The sequence below is a fragment of the Lissotriton helveticus genome, chromosome 7, assembly GCF_964261635.1.
Source record: "Lissotriton helveticus chromosome 7, aLisHel1.1, whole genome shotgun sequence".
NCBI classification, from domain to species: Eukaryota; Metazoa; Chordata; class Amphibia; order Caudata; family Salamandridae; genus Lissotriton; species Lissotriton helveticus.
In genome coordinates, this window is record NC_136068.1 from 1,095,904,625 (window position 1) to 1,095,929,609 (window position 24,985).

The window sequence follows — 24,985 nt, forward strand, 5'->3', positions numbered from 1 at the left end:
CCGCCGGAGTAAAACCATGGGCCGCATTAGTCCCTCTCCTGAACATTAGGTCTGTTGGGGGCAGGAGGTCGCATGACCGGTCTGCGCACTCGTCAACAACCTGCAGCTTAAATGCAGGAGGTACCGCGCTCCGAGCGGCGGGGGGCCAGCCGGCGGATCAAGGCCACGTCATCAGCTGCGGGGCTGAGGAGGTCCAGAGTTCAGTCCCACTAATCCAGATATTCCCTGGCCGCGCTGCTTGACAGGTGCCTCGCATTCCTGTGCGGGCATTCCGGAGGGTTGCTGTGAAAACAGAACACATTGGGCGATTGGTCGCAACACACACGACGGCTTCTTTGGGTGAAAGATGCCATCCAACGGAATACACCAGGTCTTGAAGATTCAGTTTGGCTTGCTCAACTCTGAGAGCCGGTACCTGACTGCTGAAGCCTTTGGCTTCAAGGTCTACGCTTCGGCGTCAAGCCTAAAGAGGAAGCAGATATGGTCTCTGGAGCAAGATGAGGTCGACAATGGCACAGTCTACTTGAAGAGCCATTTGGGCAGGTACCTGACTGCCGACAAAGATGGTAGGGTATCTTGTGAGGCCGAGAAGCCTGAAGCAGACTGCCGGTTTACAATTACGGCCCAGTCCGATGGACGGTGGGCCTTACAATCGGAGCCCCACAAGCGGTTCTTTGGAGGCTCCCAAGACAAGCTCTCCTGCTTCGCCCAGACCATTACGGAGAGCGAGCTGTGGGCAGTGCACCTGGCGATCCACCCCCAAGCCAATCTGTTGAGCGTCAGCCGGAGAAGGTATGCACACCTCAGCGCCCAGGAGGACGAGATCTCTACTGACAGCAACATCCCATGGGGGGTGGATTCCCTGATCACTCTTATCTTCCTGGATAAACGCTACTGCCTGAAGACCTGCGACAACAGGTACCTGCGGAACGATGGGCGGCTGGTCAAAGAGCCTGAAGAGGCGACCCGCTACACCCTGGAGTTCAAGACTGGCAAACTAGCCTTCAAGGACTGTGTCGGCAAGTATCTGACTCCCATGGGCCCAACAGGGACGCTGCGATCAGGGAGGAGCTCCAAGCCCGGCAAGGACGAACTTTTCGACCTGGAGGAGAGCCACCCGCAGGTGGTGTTTGTGGCTTCCAATGGAAGATTTGTTTCCATACGGCAAGGTAAAGGGTCAGTGCTTTCACAAAGTTCTTAAATAGGCATGAGCCCCTCTAATGCCATTAAAATAATAAATGTAACATAGTATAGATGATTGTGATGGCAGACAAAGACATCCCAACCCAATTGATCTCCAAATTTTCCACTGTTGAGTCAGTTGTTACTACACAGTTCTGAGCTTAGTCTGCTCTGTCGTATTATTGTTAATGCCTCTTAAAACTTTTATTGATTTTGTCCGTACCACTGCTCGTGGAAGCAGTTTCATTTGCTTGCCACACAATTTACGAATCCCTTTTTCTATAATTGGCACCACTATCTGAATTACCTCATCATTGCTTTTATTTTGCAGTAGTTACTGTGTAACAATAATTGCTCTGTACTAATGTTAATGGACTGCTTCTGGGTGATGTGGTGTGCACGTGCTAACAACCTGCCAGAACCACCAAAGGCTCTAGCAGGATCCTCCTATCACAGTTTCTCCAGCCATTACACCCATGAACTAGCGTCCTAATACACATTTATACCCCTCGCCCCCCCTAAAGAATGTGAAGATGGACCCCTGAGTATACAATAACTCACAGATGTTCATTGGCCTTGAGTTTAATAGGGTCCTCCCTGAATGGCTGAGGGACCCCATAATTGTTGGACACCCCTCTGGAGCAGGGTAATGCAGGACGTCACATCACTGGTGATTCCTTGGCTGGCTGCATCCCTTGATCATAAATTAACCCTAACATTTGAGGTACCAATAACGTATTACCAGCATGTATGCAACGCGTATGCCCAGCGCTGCTCGCATGAATGGCAGTGCTGAGTCACTCATTCTGGCAATGCTGTAACTCATCATCTAATGATGCTTCATTAAGTGCTGAAAGTCGTTTCTCAAATATTTTACTTTATCCCTCCTGTCTCCCCTCACCTCTCGCTACCCACTCGTGGATCTTTACTGCCTCTCTTGCCACTTGGAAGGTTCTTCCTTTCTTGAAAAAGCAGGGCGTTAAAGATGAAAATATTCGAAAGCTATACAACCACATTGTTACTGAGTAAGGTTTCAGGTTTTTCATTGACCAGTTAGTATCACCATTTGGTTTATTCCTCAACGCTCCCATTGTGAAGAGATAAGGGCAGTGCTTTAAATCGTCCGGTACTGTCCGATACGGAGTACCGGCACATTTTCATTTTGACAGGGAGTGTACCAGCTCTTCTTCAAGAGAAATGCAATGCTTTTAATTGGAGAGTGTAGTAAGCTCATTAATAATAAAAGTGACGTCCAGGAAGGTTGGAAGTAAAAAGCAGTATTTATTCCAGGAGTAAGATATCCCACGACATCCTTCAAGTCTTCCAGCTTTGAGAATGACATAAGGAATCCCAGCCTTAGAATACCATAAGAACTCTAAGAATGTTTTAACATGACAAATTCCTTGAAGCTATATCTGATAAATATACAAGTAAGTATATACATACCACACATCCTCCCCTTATACGGAAAATAACAAGAGATAAAACAAACTTATAAATAAATACATAAACATGAGATCATTGAGATAGAAAATTTACAAATTCATTAACTAATAATATATACATACTGAATCTGGAAAAATACAACATTAGAACATGAATTCATGACATAATCACGAAAACGAAAAGGTAGATTTCTAACCCATGACGCACTGTCTACTCTACCACTACCCTCTCCCTCCCCTCTTAAAGGAGCCAAAGGACACAATGCAGAATGAGGGAGAACACCGAATCCCCAGACCCAACGGGTGAAGCAGAAGTAAGAGAGTTTTGTGTTTGGTGACTCGAACCCTGACCAGCAGGGATTAAATTGTTTTCAGCAACACCATACCAATCCGAATCAGAATCATCAAGAATATTGTCATTATGTTTATTCCTGCGAATAATGGTGGCTTGCTTATCAGTAATTTTAACTAGCGCATTTTTGTTCCATCAACCCCTATCTTGTAAAAGAACTGCCATACGTGCCACCCTGACAACTTGAACCGGTGATGAAAATTTAGACTATCCCATCCTCGTCGCCAAAATATGTTGTAAGCTCATTAATAATAAAAGTGACATCCAGGAAGGTTGGAAGTAAAAAGCAGTATTTATTCCAGGAGTAAGATAGCCCACGACATCCTTCAAGTCTTCCAGCTTTGAGAAAGACAAAAGGAAACCCAGCCTTAGAATACCATAAGAACTCTAAGAATGTTTTAACATGACAAATTCCTTAAAGCTATATCTGATAAATATACACGTAATTATATACATACCACAGAGAGTACCAGCACTTCGCAGAAACAAGAAGGTACTCTAGTACAGAGTACCTTCACTTATATTTTTTCCATTTCAAGCACTGGATAAGGGAACCTTGGCACTAGAAAAGAAAGTAATATTTCATTTATTTAAGAAGCTTATAAAGCGCGCTACCCAAAAGGCTCTCCCGGCGCTATCAGCGGACAATAGCACGGCACAGCAAAAAGAATACCTAAGAAGGCAGGGTTCAGTCAGGGCTGCTGAACAGCATAGTTTTTAGGTTCTTACAGAACTGAAACAGTGAGTAAGATGCCCATTGTCACATGTTTTGTCCTCATCAGGAAGGTGGGATTTGAGCTATGGTTTCTTGTTTCATCAATGTGAAACAACAACTAGTCAACATCTAATTTTCCCACCAGGTTGTAAGATTACCTGAAGTGCCCTGGAGATATTGGCTGCAGACAGAGATGTGCGATCCTAGAAAGAGCCTGGCGACCAGATGGGGCTAAGGCCACAGTTTTCAAGGACAAGAGCTCACTGTTAAATAGTCATCAAAGAAAATGAGCATTATTGATCCGAGCGCTTGGGCGTTCCCTAGCCACAGTAAAGTAAACTCGTGCCAGAGGCAAAGGTGCAGGGTTGTTCATTTATTGGACTACGGTGAACTGAACACAGCGGTGTTAATTTGATGTCAAATCCAGTCGTAAGACATGCAGCGGGGTATGGTTCACAGCCTTCTTACCTCCATTCATCTCCCAGGCCTTGTCTCGAGATACAGCTTCAGGACAACTGGTGCGTCTGAGATGCTTCAGTGAAAGGGACCTTCTGCACCCCAGAGCTCTGCAGCACTGATTAATAGTCTGCAAAATTGGTGTTGTGAAGTTCAGAGCAGAGACGTTTTAAGGCATGGGCAACGTGGGCTCTGGCCCGGTGCCCCAGCCTTTCAGGGTGCCTCCTCATTGACCAGCTCTGTCTTGCAGAGAGTCTTGCCCTGATTATCTTGAATAATTCATAAACAGGTTGTTTTAAATACTGATTTGCTTCAATTTATGTGTAATGTGGTAGAGTCTGTTAGAGACATTTACCAGAGAAATATTGTTTATGCTTCATGCAATAGCCATAAAAAACGTTTCTTTTAATGAAAACAGTACCTCGCATTGTAGAATTGAGAGGGTGTCAGATATTATTTGCAGTAATATTAGTGAGCTGCTGCTGTGTTAAAATTTTGAAAAAAAGGTCACTATCCCTAAATATTAGATGTAAACACATCTAGAATTTGAAAGAGCGTGTCTGAGTACTGTCAGTGATCTGGCCAAAGAAGGCACTAAAGAGCTGAAACCTGATCATAAATTAAAAGCTGTTCTTGAACCGAAGCCCCCAAAATCCTTAAGATGTCCCTGGTTCAGTGAATAGCGAACCCTTTCAGGTAAGAACAGAAGGTCATGTAAAAAGCGAAGCCGAGTGTCCTTGGAAGAAGGTGAAGACCTCGGGGGTACTCATTTTTAAATAGAGCTGGGGGATTATGATCTAATTCCTCACGACATGGCCATGCAAAATAGGGCAGTTGTCCCTGAGCGAGACCTTCCCACCCAGGGGACTGTAAGGAGACCGCAAGTAGCGTGCAAACTGCAGCAGCTAAGTGTAAGAGGATCAGAACACAAAAGTAAGCTACTGCCAAGATGTGGCTTGAGGTCACCTGAGCTGGGCATCTGGGTCGAATAACTGGAATGTGTCCAGTAACAGGTTCGGCATCAGACGAGCCTGGAGCTGGCCAGCCATGCGCGCTCCAATATTCGGGAGTGTGTACAATGGCCAACACAAAGGGGTTTCATTTATTTCCATATTTAATCCTATCTGCTTTTTACAGGCTGGGTCTTTAATACTTGTCAACAAGGACGTCTTGCTGATGTAGACACATTTCAAAGCTATTTTCCAGAACATTTATGATTGTCTGTGTGGGTTTTTTTCCTTCGAATATTGATTCAGTACAACAAAAACTCTGAAACTGGTGTGGGTTCATCGGTTAACGGGTGTGAGGGTTGTTTGTTTCTATGCACGACAATGAAAACTATGCAAGCACCTTTAACCAAAATGTCGAGAAAGTTCCCTGAATGAAGAATGCATTGTCATGTACACACCTGTAATGCACAGCTGTTAGGACAGATAGTGAGAAAGCAAGTTGCTTGTCTGAAGCCACTGTGGTTACCCGGTGTACACGCCTATCAGGACAGGCGTATCTTGCAGTTCTCCTTTTATAATTCATTTGCAATCAGTACATCCCTTCCCTTTCCAAAAACCTTTCCACGACAGCATAGACCGCTGCTCACCAGTCAGTCATTGCTTAACAAAAGAGTCAATGCCCGTTCACAAATACATACAATTCCTAAATGATCACACTGGCCAATCCAGTACCCTAATAATACCCGCCTGGTACTATATGGCAGGCAGATAGGGGCACCGGGGCCCTTTGGGCCACGTAACTCGTTAAATAAACAGAAATTTTGGTGCCCCAGACGCACTGTACTGCCAGACCTTTGGGACCACCAGACGCACTATCCCACCAAGAACACTGTACCATCAAACCCATCAGTCCACAAAGCACTCTTTGCCACCAGGTCCACAGGACCACCAAGAATGCTGCAACATCAGACCCATCAGACCACCTAGCACTCTGTGCCACCAGATCCAATGGACAACCAAGAATGCTGTACCACCAGACCACCAAGCACTCTGTGCCACCAGGTCCATAGGACCACCAAGAACGCTGTACCATCACACCCATCAGACCACAAAGCACTCTGTGCCACCAGGTCCATAGGACCACCAAGAATGCTGTACCATCAGAGCCATCAACCCACCAAGCACTCGGTGCCACCAGGACCATAGGACCACCAATAATGCTGTACCATCAGAGCCATCAACCCACCAAGCACTCTGTGCCACCAGGTCCAATGGACAACCAAGAATGCTGTACCATCAGTCCACCAAGCGCTCTGTGCCACCATGTCCAATGGACAACCAAGAATGCTGTACCATCAGCCCACCAAGCACTCTGTGCCACCATGTCCATAGGACCACCAAGTATGCTGTACCATCAGACTCATCAGACTACAAAGCACTCTGTGCCACCAGGGCCATAGGACCGCCAAGAATGCTGTACCATCAGAGCCATCAGACAACAAAGCACTCTGTGCCACCAGGCCCATAGGACCACCAAGAACGCTGTACCATCAGAGCTATCAGACCACGAAGCACTCTGTGCCACCAGGTCCAATGGACAACCAAGAATGCTGTACCATCAGAGCAATCAACCCACCAAGCACTCTCTGCCACCAGATCTATAGCACCACCAAGAACGCTGTACCATCAGAGCCATCAGACCACAAAGCACTCTGTGCCACCAGGTCCAATGGACAACCGAGAATGCTGTACCATCAGAGCAATCAACCCACCAAGCACTCTGTGCCACCAGGTCCATAGAACCACCAAGAATGCTGTCCCATCAGAGCCATCAACCCACCAAGCACTTTGTGCCACCAGGTCTATAGAACCACCAAGAATGCTGTACTATCAGAGCCATCAACCCACCAAGCACTCTGTGCCAACAGGTCCATAGGACCACCAAGTATGCTGTACCATCAGCCCACCAAGCACTCTGTGCCACCAGGTCCATAGGACCACCAAGAATGCTGTACCATCAGACCACAAAACACTCTGTGCCACCAGGTCCATAGGACCACAGAGAATGCTGTACCATCAGACCACAAAACACTCTGCCACCAGGTCTATAGGACCATCACGTACACTACCCACCAGGCCCTTTGGACCACCAAGAAGCGTTTACCGTCAAACCCACTACAACATCATGCTTATACACCCACCAGGCCCAGCAGACCATCAGACTCATCAATTTGGAAACACAGGTACACAATAACCGACATGTAATGAGGCAGAACCCACAGTTTTTCCTTACTTTGACAAACGTAATAAAAAAACTTTATTGAGAATTTATGAATCCATACATGAGCCCAAAAAAACCATATTTAATAACACATATAAAATCTTCGTATGTCATTTGCAACAACAAAAACACACTTTTTTTCCCAGAAAAAAACATAAAACAGGCTTTCTGCAGAAAAAATAAGTCATGCATAACTCGTTGAAAGCTAGGCCCTTATGAAACTAATCTTCTCGAAGTTTTAATCTGCGACAGATAGCCTCATATTTAGCAATACCATTATATTTATGATCAAATTGACTATGCAGGGTGTGCGCAGTTCTTAGATTCCTTTTTGGCTGTCATAATTACCACATCGTCTGAGATGAAATAAGGCCATGAGTATCCCTTATAAAAAGGTATCTGTCCAAGATAGGTCCAGAAGGGCTGGGTGCTTGCAGATTTACAGAGTATCCACTGTGAATTAGATCAAATGAATTCACTGTAAGTAAATTTACCGTTCATTCTTCTTAGTCATTATTCAACACCACGTCTCCCACCGACGTGCATTCAGTATTGTCTATATAGCACTTTTGCTGTATCAGATGCAAATTAAAATTAGATTTTCCCTATGCACCCCCATTACAAATTCTATCCCCACTCCTGACATGTCATTTTTGTTTTGCAGTAACTGTTTTTACTATTCAGCCACAGAAATGCCTGTTTTGACATCCTTGTTTTTTGTTGTTGTTTTTTTTTACCTCTAACCCTGGAAGGAATCAGAGATGAGACCAGTCTCGACAGTGGCATATAAAAACAATGAGTATCTCACCCCTATACCGAAATGCAGCTTACCATCAGCCTTGAGTCAATCATTCCTCAGGCTCAAGCACTAAACCCTTTTAACCTCTGGCTACAGTTGTCTGCAAGAGCTCATGCCATTAATGACCGGTTACTCACCGGTAATATTCATTACTCCAAGTCGTAGCCCTCCCCGTCTGAGTCCTTACTAATGAGCATAGCTCCTCCCACCAGAAACTCCCAAGCAACTAAAAACCCATCCCTTCCCTCCAGGCCACACCCACACCCGGAGGCATATAACCCTGCGAGACGCCCATCCACATCCTGTACCAACAAGCACAAGAAGCCGAACAGGGAGGGAGGGATGGGAACCTGGACTGGGAGGGGGAGGGCTACGACTCGGAGTAATGAATATTAGCGGTAAGTAACCGGTCATTACCTCCTCGTCAGCCCTCCTTGTCCCAGTCCTTACTAATGAGCAGATACCAAAGCAAGAATCAGCTTCACACAGTAGCAAAACAGACTCAAGCAGCACAAGCAGAAAGTCACACAACCCGAGCAGAACGCAACACTGCATCCCCAAACCCAGGAGACACAGTCCCACACATCACTCAATGACCACAGGACATAAAAGCGAGAGGAGAACACCCAGCAGCATCCATGCAGAACACGACCAGGGAAGCCCCCCGGAAGCAAGCCCAATAAGCAGCCACCTCCGAGGCGAGCAACCTCGAACTGACCCAGGCGCCAATACACCACAAGCCCAAAAGCAGGCCCCACAGCCAACACAGCCACTGATGGAGAGTAGCCACAGAAGGCCCCAGATCATGACCAGCCAGCCCAAAGGAAACAAAAAGGGAAACCACCCTATAAAAAAGGCACAGCAGAAAGGAGGCACACCTCCAGATCCAGCACAATCGCCAAACAGAGCAGCTGCACCTAAACCCCAGAAAGAGGAACAGGACAGAAAACAGGCAGAACCAGAAACTCCAACAAGGAGCAAAGGAACGAAAGAACAGTCCCAGGAGGAAACAACTCCACAACCACCTGGACACCAAGGGGCTCACCGGCTCAACGCTCGAACCCCGAAAGGCCCACACAGCCACCCACAGAGCTCACAGGGAGGACACAGTCCGACCCAAGTCGAAGCCAACCACCAAGAAATCCAAGACAAGCACCGGAATCCAATGCAGACACACCCCATGTCGGACAGCAATCCGGGAAAGAAAACCCCATGACTGGCATAGGACAGGAGAGGCGAAGGGCTCCCGAACTGAGAAAAAAACTCTGCCACAGAAGGAGAATACCCCAAAGCCAGGAGGTCCAGACACACCACAGCCACCCCGCAAGCGGACCAGACACCCCGAGACAGAAGGGAAACAACAACCGACCACTGGCAATCACCAGCAAGGCCCCATAGCCAACCACAACAGGCCACCCAGACCAAACCGGAGCCACCAGGACAAGCGAGGCCCAACCCAGTCCAACCCGCAGCAGGACCCGCGGATCCAGCGCAATCAGGGGAAAGGCACAGCGCAGGCCCTCGTACAACAGAAGTACAGGGCAACCACCCCCCAGACAGCATCTGACCAAACCAGAGAACAACCTCAACCCAAGGCAATCCCCGGAGATGCAAAACAGGTCCAACCACGGGACCCCGGACCAGGTCAGCAAGAGGCTCAACTCGGACAGGGAGGGAAACACCCCACGCAGGTGAGCCGCCACGAGAACAAAGCCCCCGGCAGACGTAAAGCCTACGGGGACCACAAGGAAGATCCTGCACCCCTGGCTGAATACCTGATCCGTCTAGAGAAGCCAACCCTGCACACCAACGGCGGATGATATAATACACCAACATCACACAGTCCGACCGGACCATCACGAACCTCAGGAGGACCCAAGGCAGAAAGAGGCCAGGCCAACCGAACCGACAATGGGATATACAGAAAGCATAGGCAGCGTTCAAACCCTAGACCAGTCCGAGCCAGCGCCACCAGAGGCACAAGACATTAGCAATAGCACCCAGGTCAAAATGAAAGCACCACATTAACCCAAAACCACCATGGGATACTACGAAAGCAGAGGCAGGATATGAATCCTTGTCCTGTGTGAGCCTGCGTCAGCAGAGGCACAACACACCCCATAGAGCAATAGCTCCTAGGTAAATCAACACCCAACAAATCCAAGACCGTCACAGAACCAACCGCTCTCGGGACACAAAAGGACAGCCCCGCAAGAGGATCAAACCCCCAGCCATCAGGACAAACCCGCGGCCAATGGCCACCCCAGAGAAGCCGGAACGCAAAGCCCCAGTGCAAGACACGCCAGGGGGAACAAGAGCCAACTGGCCCAAGGAACAAACACCACAGCAGCAGACAACAGCTGCTGAACATGGAGCTGCCGGGGAGTAGAGGAAGACTGAGCCCCCAACCACCACCGTAGTCCTCGCAACAGAGCCAGTCTGCGGGGCACCGACAGGAATAACTCTCCAACCGAGGCGCCGAAACCACCTTACGAACAGTAGCACCTGAGTGATGCAAAGAATGGAAGTCTCCAAGTTTAGAATCCACCCAAACCGACGCAGGAGCCAGAAAACACCCAGTAAAAGGGCCGGAGCCGGAAGGAAAGAAGAGGAAGAATCAGTCAACCATTCAAGGAAGGGAACACCAGGAACCCCCGAGCAGGCAACAAAACCCCAAAGGGAGCTAAAACATCAGTAAACTCTCCAGGAGACGTAGACCATTTAAAAGGCAGCACCAAAAACCGGTAATGAATAACTCCCACACCGAACGTAGGAACCACCATGAAGTCTCGGGAACCGGCATATAAAAGCAGGCGTCCCAAAGACCCAGAGAAGCCAGGAAACCCCCACCAACAGGAAGGGAAGAAACAACTGAAGAAACACCATCATGAAGGAATGATGAGGGTGAGACAGGTGTACAGCCACCAGAACCAGGACAGGACGAAAGCCCCCAAATGGCTTCTGGACCGGAAACAGAAGCGAGGAACCACCCGACCCAGCAGACACAGGCCCCCACAACACAGGCCCAACAGAAACTAAGCCCCGAACGCTGTGAAATAAAGCCCGACACATCGCCAGAGAACCAGAAACAGGGGCAGCGCAGAACACATCCAGTAGCCCAGCCCAACAAGAAGGGACTAGAAGAAGAGGAAGCACCCCGAAAACCCCGGGACATGTGGAAGGAAGGGTTCCACCAGCCCTGTACTACACTACAAAAGGGCTGGGCCATCAAATCAAATGAAACGCAGACCAAAAGCCCGCTCACAACTCTCAAACTTCCCACACCCAGAAACGGACTGGAGCCAACAAAAAATTGTCCTCAGACGTCATACCAATCACGGCCTCCAACGGATTACCAAACTGTATAGAGCCCCCATCACAGTAGCCTTTCAAGCAGCACCGCCTCCCAAGGCTAAAAGCACAACCGCCATCGAGCAGCCACAGAGGACCGAGCCACTGCCGCTGCCGTACCAAGGGAACCGCAGGACAAATCCGCCTGGAAACGCAACAGCAGCCCCAACACGGAAAAAGATTCAGAGGTATCCACATCCAGCAAGAACTGCCAAGGAAACCCTGACATCCATACAGAAGCGACTGAACCCGAAAGCTGGGGCAATGCACAGACTGAACTGCAAGACCAGAGGCCGTAAAAGCCTGATCCAAAGTCCCGCAACAAGCAGGACCACAGAATAAGAGGGAATGGCACCCAATGACACCACCAGGCACCGAGATGACACACCAGCCAGCAGGGATCCACCATCACCACAGCCAGGATACCACAGCGAACCACCATAAAGGAAATCCCGCCGCCAGAGACCGGGGAAAAACATGTTTGACAACATCCTTCCACTCCCCCTGTAGCATATTACCACAGAGTTTAAGGAATATGGAGACCTACAAGCCCCATCAACTGGAAAATGGCAAAAAAGTCTACAGACTTCCCACCTCCCATGGGCCTAGGGAACCCCAAACCGTCTTGAACACGCAGCAGAACACCGCAAAGCCTGCCCCCAGGTCTCATCCGAAACCATGTCCGGAGCCATGTCAGCAAAAGTATCCTGCACATGACACTAGTGAAGGAGAAGAGGAAGACCCAGCGACCCCCACCACCTCCATACAGCGGAGCCCACTCTCACCCAAACCCTTCATGTCCATGATGTGAAGAGAACAGAGAAACCAGTGCCCAACAAAGCACCCCAGACCAAGCAATGCAAGACCATAAGTGCAACCAGGGAACGCCAAACCACAACAAGACAGCAGGCCGGCCCACCAGGGACACAAACACCAAAGAAACGACTAAAAAGGCCCCAATCGGAAGGACCCCAAAAGATCCCAAAAGTCCCAGCCCATGCAGACCACGCCCCCATAACATACATAGTAATCGAAGCACAGAAACCACAACAACCGAAACACCAGGATATGAATCCATATCCTTTGGAGGCGAGTCAAAGACCTCAATCACAAGGCCACAGAGACACCTCTTGCAGGAAGTACACGTCAGAGAAAACTGACTCAAACCACCGGGAAAACCCCAACAGGGCGCCCCCCCATGTAATGACAAATTAAAACGTGCAACCAAAACCACAGGCAGCCCACTTACGAACGGGCACACACAGCACTAAATAAACGAGATGCACATTAAAAATGAAAGCATAAGTTCAAACTGAGCCGAAACCCACGTTCTGAACCAGGGACCATTCAGATCACCAGTCAAACGCTCCCCCAACTGAGGATCTCAGACAGCTTGGACAGGGAACGTCCCATGGCAGGGTAAAGAGGCCCGGGTGAAAACAGGGCTACACAGCTTGGTATACAGCGCTCCGCCATTCCAAAGCACTGACCCCGAGCATGAAGCACGAGGCGCAGACCAAGTAGAAACAGCATTTTGTAGTAAAACAGAGGCTTTTTTTTATTTTATTTTTTTACTTTATTTATATCTGCTTACTCAAATACAAAGCATTGGATAGTATTCATATTATTTAACGGTATAACAGTTGCTCCTGGTATATAAGTACAGTCCACATTCTACATTGTCCCCCCAAACGTCCCCCCTCCCTCCCTTACCCTTCCCCTGTGTCCCCTAAAGTCTTCAAAAAAGAGAAAAACCTATCTTCGTGAGCTGAGTATAGTACTATAGCTTGCTCCTATTAAAGTCCAGCACGTGCTTCTCATCGTCCTGTTGTTCATCTGGCAACTGTCCTGATGTAGAGGGTTCCACAAAAGCTCCCAACATTGAATTAGGCCCTTTCCCTCCCACTGCTATTGTCCCTCCTTACTCCCCATCTCCCTGCATCTTTCCCCGCACCCCACGCCCTCACGTCTCATTCAGTAGCACACTCGCCTTCTGCTCCTATGTTGCATGTATCTTCCTCTCCTGCTGTCCCCTGAGGTAGGACATCAATGGGCCCCAGATATCCTTTGGCCGGGCACGTCATCGTAATTGTTCAGCATACACTTGTAAATATTCCTGCCATGTGGTCGTCATGTATCCACCCCTTAAATTTAGGTGTCTGCCCCATCTGCATGCCACCTGCCTGCGTGCTAAGAGTATGCCCATAATTAGAAATTTGCGATTCGGTGTGTTGATATCTGCGACTAGGCCCAGAAGGGCCCTGGTGGGAAGAGGTGCAATATCAGTCCCCAACATCTCAGTTAGCCCCGCAAAGACTTCTCCCCAGTACTCAGCCACCTTAGGGCAGTTCCATGCCAGGTGCAGGAAGTCCGCCGGGCCCTGCCTACATCTAAGGCATCTATCGTCATCCCGGAGGCCTAATCTATGTAAGCGCGCTGGCGTGTGGTACAGTCTATGCAGAAATTTGAAATGCAGAAATCGTAACCTGCTACTACCAGAACCAGCTCTGTCTGCTGACATGCCATTTCCCACTGATCATCAGAAAGCGGCTCAGGTAGGTCTCTATCCCATTCAGACCTGGCTCGGACTTGCAAATTAGGAAGCACAGAGCGGACCCGCGCATACAACATGGAAATGACATGCGCTGGTGCAGCCGTCTGCAGCGTCCGATGGAGGGAGGTGAACATCTCCGGCTCCTTCGGGAAGTCCGAAGACTTGGCACGTACGCACTGCCTGAGCCTAGTGTATAGGAACAAATCCATAAACGTGTAAGGGGCCTCACCAAAGAACTGTTCCTTAGTTCGAAATTCTCCTCCGAGTTACAAGTCCCCCCAGGTTGAATACTTCAGCCTAGTTAGTAAATTTTGGCAGATTTTTTCCGTCATAACCTGCAGATACGGGCAGTTATTTAATGGAATTCTAGGGGAGTATAGTTGAGGAACTGCTTCCGTTTTCGCTAACCAGTGGCAAGCTTTGACTGTACAATCCACAGTAGTCGGGTCCCTATCTCTCTCTTTATATGGCGCAAACACATATCCCGACGGTGGGACCGGGGCCATATGACCATCTTCAACCGCAAGATGGGGCATGTAGGGAAGGGGATGGAACCAATACACTACGAAATGCGCCTGTGCACTGTGGTAGTATTGTTCAAAGTCGGGCACGTCGAAGCCCCCGTGTCGATACGAGAGCATGAGGGTATGCAGTTTCAACCGTGCTTGCCTCCCTCCCCATATTAATCTTACTAGCTGCGTTTTCAGAGTTGCAAAAAAATGAGCTCCCGGGTGATAAGGGATGTTAATGAACAAATATAAACATTTGGGAACAATTACCATCTTAATTAATGAGACCCTCCCGGCCATTGACAGGGGGAGTTTAAGCCAGCTCGTGATGTTATCCGTTACCTTAGTCATGTCCCGCCCATAATTCGTCCTCATTAAGACTTCTTTATCCCTGGAGATGTGGATCCCCAAGTATTTAAACTCTGACTCCTCCCATTGCAATGGGTAGTCCAGAGAACGCAGGGGCGTACGCTCAGTCAGTGGGAATACTGCCGATTTCCCCCAGTTCATTTGCACTCGGGCAATTGCGCCAAATTTGGTGATTTCCCTCAATACTGGGTTTAGGTTCTCATGCGGGTTACGGATGTACAGGGTAATGTCATCCGCATAGAGGGAAACCAAAACTTGTCTGGAGGGGTAAATAAGGCCCCTGTGGTTATGGTGTTGCCGTAGTTTAGCTGCCAGAGGTTCGACCGCTATAGCAAGTAAAACAGAGGCTTGAAATGAGATGAGCACCGAGCCCCTCACAAACACCTCCTTGGAGGAGCCAAACTGCCACGCCCCCGGCGCTCAGAGAAGGCAGCCGCGCCCAACACACAACCCCTCCTACCCTGGGTGTTCCCGCTAGAGCAGGGAATGAACCCGGAAGAGGAGAGGTCGCAGCAGGGAGTCACCACCCCACACCAGGCAGTCCAGGCCGCCCAACCCCACGGTCCCGTTAAAGCAGGGACTCAAAAGCACATGTAACACCAGGTACATCAGGGGATCAAACGGCCGCCCAGCAGACCATTTCACACTCACCCGAAAGGAGGCACCGGTGCAGCACCCCCCCACGACGAAGTTGCCAGCAATGGTTTCCGCAGAAAAAACAAACAGGATGTGGATGGGCGTGTCGCAGGGTTATATGCCTCCGGGTGTGGGTGTGGCCTGGAGGGAAGGGATGGGTTTTTAGGTGCTTGGGAATTTCTGGTGGGTGGAGCTATGCTCATTAGTAAGGACTGGGACGGGGAGGGCTAATGAGGAGGTAATAGGAAAAACAAACACAGAGCCCAGGGGCTTGGTGTAAGCCTTCTTCATCCATGGGCCATTCAGGTCAGCCCTCAGCAGCTCTGCCTGAAAAAAGTCATACACATTTTTGATCAGGCCAGAGGAATATTTCAGTCTCACCAGTAGCTATTGGCTATTATATGTGTTAGTCCACCTGATTAAAGAGTGCTTTCCATTACAGAGCTGGATGGTGAAGGGAGGTGTCAAGGCGCTATAAAAAACAGCACATTATAAGGTTTATTGGGAATTTTACAGAGCTACAAATCTGCAGAGACATTTTATTTATGCGCTTGTGAGGCCTTCCGGTGGCCGACTTTAACTCACGGTCCCAACATGGCAAGAGGGGGCCTGCAGATTCTGCAGGTATAAGAAAGAGCCTTGGTTACACCTTCTGTGCTGTTGTCCCATTTTCGACAACCCAGGAGCACTCCCCTAAAACCAATTTACCTAAAGAAGGAAATTCGCTCTTCCCTGAAAGCTTCGTCACTGTGCCTCCTCCCATACTGATACAAGAACCCTATCAAGGTGCGGTAAATATGTCGAGAAGCTTGAGGGCCTACTGACACCATCCTGCAGATCCGCACTCTGTTACCTCAAATACTGATAACGGACTACTTCACGGCGAGATCCAGAATTAGGTAATGGCGCGGCAAAGGACTCACTCGTTAACTACAACACACTAAGAGGGAAAGTGGCCCCCTTTGCCGACCCCCACTACTCTCACCCCCAATATGCTTACTGCATAGGCCCAGCCCAACTTATTTTTCTCACAACAGATTTTATTGTTGACAGAAGGATACATAAAGCAAAGTCCGTGGAAAATATGCATTATAAACAAAAACCAAAATTGTCACCTGATCTACACAACTAACATTTGAAAATAGCTCTAGTCGCAACAGCCCAACTTATTTTTAACCCCATAACGCCTTTCCGGGACATCAATATTTGCACTTTGCACTTTAATCGTTTTACTGACTGTCTCAAAGGTCAGGTTGATGGGTTTTAGACACTTATATACAGATTGCAACCATTTTTTTTATTGTACAATCTCATTTTTGCACCTGGACAATAACGGTGCTCTTTCTTTTTTTTAAAAAATTATTTTTATTGAGAGTTAATGAAAACAAGATCAACATTACAGAATAAGTTGGTAAAACGGTGCTCTTTCTTATCTTTTTAATAATTGTTTATTGTAAAATTGTTATGGTTTTTACTAACTAAACAATACATTCTTTGACAATAACAGTTCTATATTGCCATTAGTGAAGCCTCTCAGCATTTTTGGGTTTGGTTACCTGCGCGCCAAATTCTTAAAGATGCTGTCCTAGAATGGAGTCTGTTTTATGTTTTTCAGTACTGTGGACATGGTTAATATATTGGGCTTTCATGTCTTGTGTAGTGAAATATGGTGTTGGCAGCAGGAGGTATTTTCCAATTAAGATATGTTCCATCTGAGGGAGTGGTTCGTGCATTACCTACATGAGCTTTGCATGAGGTAACAGGGACTATAGTTCTGATTGTTTACTATTGAGAATTACGAGATAAGTTATTGAGACAGAAAAAATGACATACTTGATGCAGAACCTGGCTCTTTGCCTAAAAAGTTTGGTTAATGGAATGCATAATAAAAATGATTTGGATATAAAACAGTGATATTATCAAAATATGAATAGTGATGCAGTTACAATACACTTCCAGCACATACAAATTGTTGGTGCCTTGACATAAGTCCATATATTTCACAAGATTTCCCAATAATTAAAATGTCTTGTTTGATCCTGGGCATTCGTCTGCTGCTCTCAAAATGTTCAATAGATTTAAGAATGTCAACTTAAGTGTGAGAACTACGTTTGTTGTAAGGTGGGCATTACATGTTTGTGCAGTAATTATAACAATTTTTGAATTATCTTCCATATATACTGGTGTTTTGGTGACAAAATACACCTGTGCTTACTTTGGCTTGGTTGCTGTAATGGGCTGCAGCCTTCTTTCTCTTTTCCATGAATTGCAAGTGTTTCTGGCTATTTTGTAGATGTTTGTTTGATGTTGAATCGGCTTAAGGTGTATGAATGGTACCTGCAAGCTTGTTTCTAGTTGCTCAGTGATGGTTATCAGATTATGTTAGCTGTGCAGAACTGTGGATTATTGCTTGGATCAATGGGCTCGGGATTAGGCTGAGAGGTTGAGAGATAATTCTCTAATTCGAGGTCACTCAACTTTTGCTTTGGGATAGAGGCAGGTTTTGAGCAGTTTCTGGAAGAAGGAGTGTTTGCAGGTGGCAGAACATGTCTTGGGTATGTGTCCCATAGTTTGGTAGGTTTTGCTGCACAGCTAAATCCTCTGAGGCAGCTCTTAAGGGGGTTTTATTAAAGGTTTGCTTGGTTGGCATTTCTTGCGTTTTGTTTGTTGGAACTTTGGTCCCAGTTTGTTTTCTTCTTTGTTTACAATACAGAGTGATTTGAAGATATTGAGCTGCTTGATCGGTCACCGATACATCACATGCATCATCTAGATGGAATCGGAGTCTAGGTGCCGCATTCTGCTTGCACTCGTTTGAGCCCTTTGTTTAGATAGGGATAATTCAGCCGTGGCAGTGCGAAAGCTAGAATTGCCATGGATCTTTGTTTAAGAACAAGGGGGAGATCCTTTGGAAAATTCACAGCTGGTAGAAGCACGTTTGGATTTTCTTGTTTATTTCCAGGATTAAGGAGAGATTGGACCATGATGATGGTTCTTCACTGCTTGTGTGGAGTAAAGAATGGATCCTAGAGAAAGAGACAGAGAATGGAAGAGGGTAGTGTTGTTATGTTGCCAGATGGCATTATTTCTATTTTGTTGTGCAATTGTTCATGTTTTTGAGATTGAAGTGTGCAAATGTATCCAATTTTAAATGTAATCTGTGTTTTGTCAGCATACTGTAGCAAGTGATTGACCTGATAGTGTGGTTCTACAAGGCTCAGATAATTGTCTTTTTTTAAGGCAGTGATGGCAGATCCTTCTGGCATTCCAAACGATAGGGCTTGAGAGGAAGAGGAGATTTGACCTAGAGAAATATTCTGTTTTATTTAATAAGAAGAACTGGAACCCTTTTAGTGCTAGGTTGCTGATTCCCATATCTTGTAGTCTTTTGATAAGAACGTTGTGCTTGACGGTATGTAGGGCCACAGAAAGGTGTAGTAGCATACAGCTGACGGCTCCATCTTTATCTGCTTGCTCTTTCAGGCGATCCCATATAGAAACTAGGCCAAATGTTTTTTCAGGGTTTCAACCCATTTGTGTATCAGTGAGTCACTTGTTGTATTCCAGGAAGATTTAGAGTTAATGGTATACCAAGCATGCTGGTATGTTTCCTGGAAATGGTAAGTTTGAGTTGTCCTAGTTTTGTTTGTGTCACTGTGGTCTAAAGAGCTTAGCTTTCAGTAATTGTTTGATATGTGTTGTGGTTCAGTGAATTCTGAACCCGTTTTATAAATGGCATGGTTTCCTTACGAATTTGATAGTAGCAAACCGTAACTAGTGAGTTCGGCAAGTACGAGTGATCTTGTCATGCTACACCTATAGAATCATCCTGTATGTGGAGATTTCGTTCTGAACCGTGGGTTCCATTTTGTGTATGGCAGCCATTTTGTGGTTGCCCTCACATAGGCCGATGACTGTGGCTGAACTAGTCTTTAAGGACATGTACACCTTAGCTTGAGTTCGTGCTGACTCCTGTTTGACCTGAGTGAACTGACCCTATTGCCTGAAGCTGACCTTGTTAAACCAGTTCCTGCCTGTTGCTGATCAAGATTAAGGATCAGAGCACAGGACATCGTAAAGTTTTATTGCACACAAATATGCCTTATCCTACTTCTATATGTTTCTGTTCCTTCTTTTATGGTCTATTTACGATATGGGTTGTGGTCCTTTTTATTATGGGTCTGTCCGGCTTGTCTAAAGAAGAATGTTGGGTTTGTTCAATGATTGATTGTGGGCCGGACAACTGTAAAATAGGTTTGTCATCATGCAATACTTTTGTTGTGGAAACATGTGATTGGTTAAACTGTAAACAAGGAATGTTTGCCTGAAGCATAATGTTTGGCATAAAAAGGGATGACTTGCTTTGTAAAGTTGAGCAGTCTCCTGAGAACTCATACCGTGATGATTTCTAGGACTTCTGTTACTGGCTGCAACCAATAAATTTGATCTTTGACGCCACTCAGAAGTATCCCGTGTCTCTGTATTCTAAGACAGGTGAACCCGAAGACTTTGGGCGTGCCCCTGGCGCCGCTGGGTTCTAAAACCCGGTTCTTCAGTTGGCGCCCACTGAAGAACCGGGTTTTAGAACCCAGCAGCGGAGATTCAAGGGAAGGCCAGGATTTCTTTGAAAATATAAGGAACGAATAGGTTTGTGACGTGGCAGGGTTCTTGTTTTGTGTTATGAGAAGGTTGTAGGAAGCCGGAGAGCAGTCTCTCTAGAGTTTGGATGAGTGCTCAGAGGGAGATCCAAGAGAGGGTAGCTGGTGATGAGTATTTAGGTTTATTTTAGAATTGATGTGCTCAAACTTAATGAGATTATAGAAGAGAAGATTGTTTAAACATTCTTGAAAAGATTGGATTGTTGGTGATAAGGCAGCTGGGTTTTCAATTCATGGATACGTTTGAACACTTATTTGCTTGGTCATTTGGCATTCAATATCCTTTCAGAGTAGAATTTGTTTTTGGGCTTTTCATAATATAATATGGTACAATCTAAATTGTATCATTTATCCTAGTTTTTCATTGTTTCTTTTCCTCCTTTCCTGTACTGTGATCCTGCTAGTTATTTGAATTTTTCTCAGGTCTGCTGAAGCAGTTATTCCGTTATCTCCTTTGGTTCCTGTGCGAGGTGGTGGAGGGAACCATATCATTGATGGCTTTTAATTAGTGGTTTGAGTTCTTGTGATATTGTAAAGGGGTTTAATGTTCAGGGGTGAAGGGGTTGTGGTCAAATAGTTTTTCTTAGTTGTGTTCCTGGACTTGACCTTGCAAGAGTTTAGGGCATTTTGTTGGATTGATCTTCTGTATGTTGAGAAGGGAAAAATTAAGGGCAAAGTTATCTCTCCAGATTAGTGGGTAGAGGGTGTTGGGTTTGATAATGCCTTGGGGGCTGAAGATGGTATCAATGTTGTGTGCCACTATGTAAGTGCTGCCTTTCATTCTCAGGGTGAGTGTTGGGTTTCCATCTTCTCAGACATCAATTGGATACAATATGTGGTATATTGGTTATACAAATGTTGAAGTCTAGAAGGATCTGGTTTTGGTGGTCAGATATTATGTAAGCTACCACATCGCTAATGGTATCTCCAAACTTGTGGTAATGGGCTGGAGTCTGCATATCAGATGTTTGTGGCTTAGGTTTGGCGTATGGTTCTATTTGTGGAGAATTTCGCAATTTTTTATTTTTGAGTTAGAATGTAAGGTAGTTCATATTTCTTTTTTGTAAACAGTGGCTAAACAGTCTGCTTCGTTGTCGATTTTTCATCGCAGCTTATTTGCCTTTGAGAATTGGGTTGTGTAGAAATGGTTCACAGTTGTCGAAGAACCAGGTTTCTGCAGTGCATAAGAATTCTATTTGGTTTCCTAACAGTAGGTCATGAATTTCAGGGGACTTTAAAGACTGATTTAGCTGACAGTGGAGGTCTTGTTTATGTTTCTCATCTTTGACTGTCTCTTTGGGGCTTTCTGGTGTTCTGGGTAGGATGGGGCCATGGTACAAAACAGGGCAGGGTAATCAGACCAACATAGGTGGTTGTTCCTATCTTTTGGAAATGTGCGCCATGGAGACTTGGATGCGGTTGTGTGAAGAGGTGCATACACATTTGGGACAACCTTGTTCCTCTTTGATGGAGATGTTTATTATTTATGATGTGTGAAACATGGAAGGTAGTCTTTGTTGTTTTTTGACCCGAATGTATTCTTAGCTGAACTAGAGGCATGTGGTTAGGATGTGGAAGGGAAGGACTTCTATTTGTGTGAGATTCAGGTTCGAAGGGCTTGGAGGTACATGTGTAATTAACATTTACTAGGAGTTTTAGTAAGTATTTCTTTGAGCTTTGTGGTGTGGCCGAATGTGCTGTGGGGAGGACCCAGAGAGCTTTCCTTAGGTGGAGACGTGGGGCCATATTATCAAGAACAGCGATAACATTATCGCCGCTCCTGCCGCTAAAGCGGCGATAAGGAGCTTCATAATATGCCCTTGTGAATTCCCATAGAAGCCCAGGTTCACACCAGAACCTGGGCTTCTATGGGAATTCACAAGGGCATATTATAAAGCCCCTTATTGCCTCTTTAGCGGCAGTTTCCTGCCGCCTAAAGTGGTAATAATATTATCGCCATTCTTGATAATATGGCCCTAAATGTTTCTACTGTGGAGGGATATTTGTGCTTGAACTGTGTTTGCTGTTTTGAATGTGGACAGTGTTGATGGTGGGTGTGCTTGGTTTTATCTTGCTTGTGTGTTTGTGTGGCAATTAGGGGGCCATGCAGGAGTATTGAAGCATTTGAATCCCTTTGCTTTTATTTCCTATCATGTTTTAAGCATCGTGCCACTGCATGATCTGTGTAGCATAATCTCAAGGGGTTAGCTTACTTATTATAGCAGGGTTCTTATCGTCTCAGATTTGTTAATGACCAGCTATGTGGAGGAAGATTAGCTTCCACTGTTCATTGAAAAGTCTTTTGGGTTTGTGCTGATTTGATAGCGTGTTAGAGAATCCTTCTTAGGGCCACTGTTTACATCAGTTTGGTAGTCTTGAGTCAGTCGATCCGTCAGTTTTGCTTGAGGTATTCACTAATTTTTTTTGTGTTGTTGTTCTGTGATCAGAATATAAGGTTGTAGGTTGAAACGTGTTTTCTTTCTGATGGTATTTATGTGAGTCCCTTAAGATTTGGGATCAGGGGTCTAGATTTCAGCCACCAGCATATTGTGGGAGGATTTATATTTTTACAAAGCTTCAGTAAGTCTGAGAGTGGTGGTGGTTGAATTTTTGATTGATGGTTTTGCTGGAGTAAATGTATATTGCCATTGATGAAGGTGGGTTTCTGTTCAGATCAAGGAGCTTGCTGTATGGGGGAGAAACCAAGAGCCCGCTGAAATGAGAACAACATGGCATTTATTTATCTATTTTGAAGAAGAAACAATGGTTTTTGCAATGCTGGCTGGTTGGTTATATGATTAATCCACCATTTGAGAAACCTTACTTTTGGTTGTCTCTTACTCTTGTATATTATTCATAGAGATATGTTCCTTATTTGGGATTAGGTAACCAAAGTAGGATGCACATGTCTACTTATGTTATAGTTGTATTGATGTGATAGGGTTGGTTCTGCTCATCTAAGCACATATAGCAGACAAAGGCTCTATGTGTTATAATAGATTCTGGCACAGTAGTGTGGAAAGAGTTTCTTTCTAAATGGGTTCTGAATTTTTGGATTAGATAGAATGTAATGTGAAAGGGAGGATGTTGGTCTTGGGCTTTGACATTTTTGAACAATAGATTTCATCTGTTGGAGAACTGGTACTATATTATTACTAAGAGCACTTAAACTAAGTACAGGTAGTTAGTTTTAATCATATATGCATTAGGTTTAAGGAGTTTTATGCCTAAATAGGTATTTGCTCTTAATACATACGGTCCAAAGAGGATACACTATGCTTGCCCTTCTTAGTCTCAAAAAATTCCTACAGGAACACATGTATTATCTTTGGTTACCATAACCAGAAATGTAATATATATAACTCTGTATGAAAATGATATTGTCATGATCCAGCCCTTTGATGTCAACCATCCCAATATCTCCACCACATTGATTGATACACCCCAGTGCCTAGCAGCTTCCATGGCTAGGAATGTTAATGCTGTTACCATGCCTACCACCCTTCTCCACTTCTCTATTTCTCTCTACTATCGCCTACATTCCCCTTGTGAAATGGTGCCATACAGAATCATGTGAGCATCAATCAAGATAGACTATAACCTGGAACAAAGCTTCTGCTACACTCACACAGAGCGAAACACTATCAAGGACCAATCTTGGGGCCATCTGTCCTCCAAGTAGCTACCACTGTCCCTCAATGCAATCTCCTTCTGTCAACCAATCTCCTGGTCTATCTCATCTACACCAAACAACAACACACAAACTAATTCTCCAAAAAATGACTCAATCCATGATTCACAAGAGATGTGCTTACTCACATCCTACATCATCACACCTACTTACTATTGTAGAGTATAAAGTCTGAAACCACACTTTCCATTCCTCAATCCCACCAGCTCTCTCCTCCCAGGGGCAGCTGTTCTAACCCTTCCTCTGTTATAATCCTCCCCATGTTACACCTCACGTGATACGCCATCTTTGGAAGAACCCACCATGCAAACAAATGCCAATACTTTGGGACAATTGGCCATGCACATTACCACAAATGCATTCCTGAATAACCTGTAATAATACCACAAAACATCCTTTAATCTTAGTCTCTGACCATGACATGCTAAAAGCAATCAAATGTCAAACTGCCCAAGTAACCTCAGAAAACTCACCTCTTTTCGGTCAACACGGATATCTGCTACACATCACACCAAACCGGCCCTCTGCAACTTCAAGTATGCTGTCTTAAATGCAACATCTATATCTGCACTCATCCAAGACCATGACCTTGACACCAGTGCACTCATGGAAAGCTGGTTCAACTAGGATACAACAACCTCCACCCTGATAGAGCACTGGTGGTGGTTGCATTTACACACACAATATTCCTTAAATGCAACTAATTAACTCAATAATTTATTTTGTGTTCAGTACCTCAAAGGAGACTAACCTACCACCTAAAGCACTGAGACTAATTACGTTTTGTCACCCATCTAGCACAAGCAATGTTTTATTGATGCTTTTATTCAATATACCACTGATCAACCCACTTCTTGTGACCAGATTTTCCTGGGTGGTTTCCACCTCCTCTGGGGAAAAGTTAAACAGATGCTTGCATCCTTCCTCAAATTCTACCTATGACAACAACCTACTCTGTCATTGTACCTACCCTACCCACAGTAAAGGCTCAACACTGGACCTGATATTTGTTATGAAGCTAAAGCTTTATCTCACTA

The 24,985-nt window shown here is 45.8% G+C and overlaps 1 protein-coding gene across 1 annotated transcript in view; it reads left to right on the forward strand.

Annotated features, from left to right (window-relative positions):
- Positions 1–201: 201 nt before the first annotated feature.
- FSCN2 (fascin actin-bundling protein 2, retinal) overlaps positions 202–24,985 on the forward strand; it is a 90,696-nt gene continuing 65,912 nt past the window's right edge. The window contains exon 1 of the mRNA XM_078650771.1: positions 202–1,169. Within this exon, the coding sequence (XP_078506897.1) occupies positions 347–1,169 (823 nt within the window). The 5' untranslated portion in view covers positions 202–346. The remainder of the gene's footprint in view (positions 1,170–24,985) is intronic.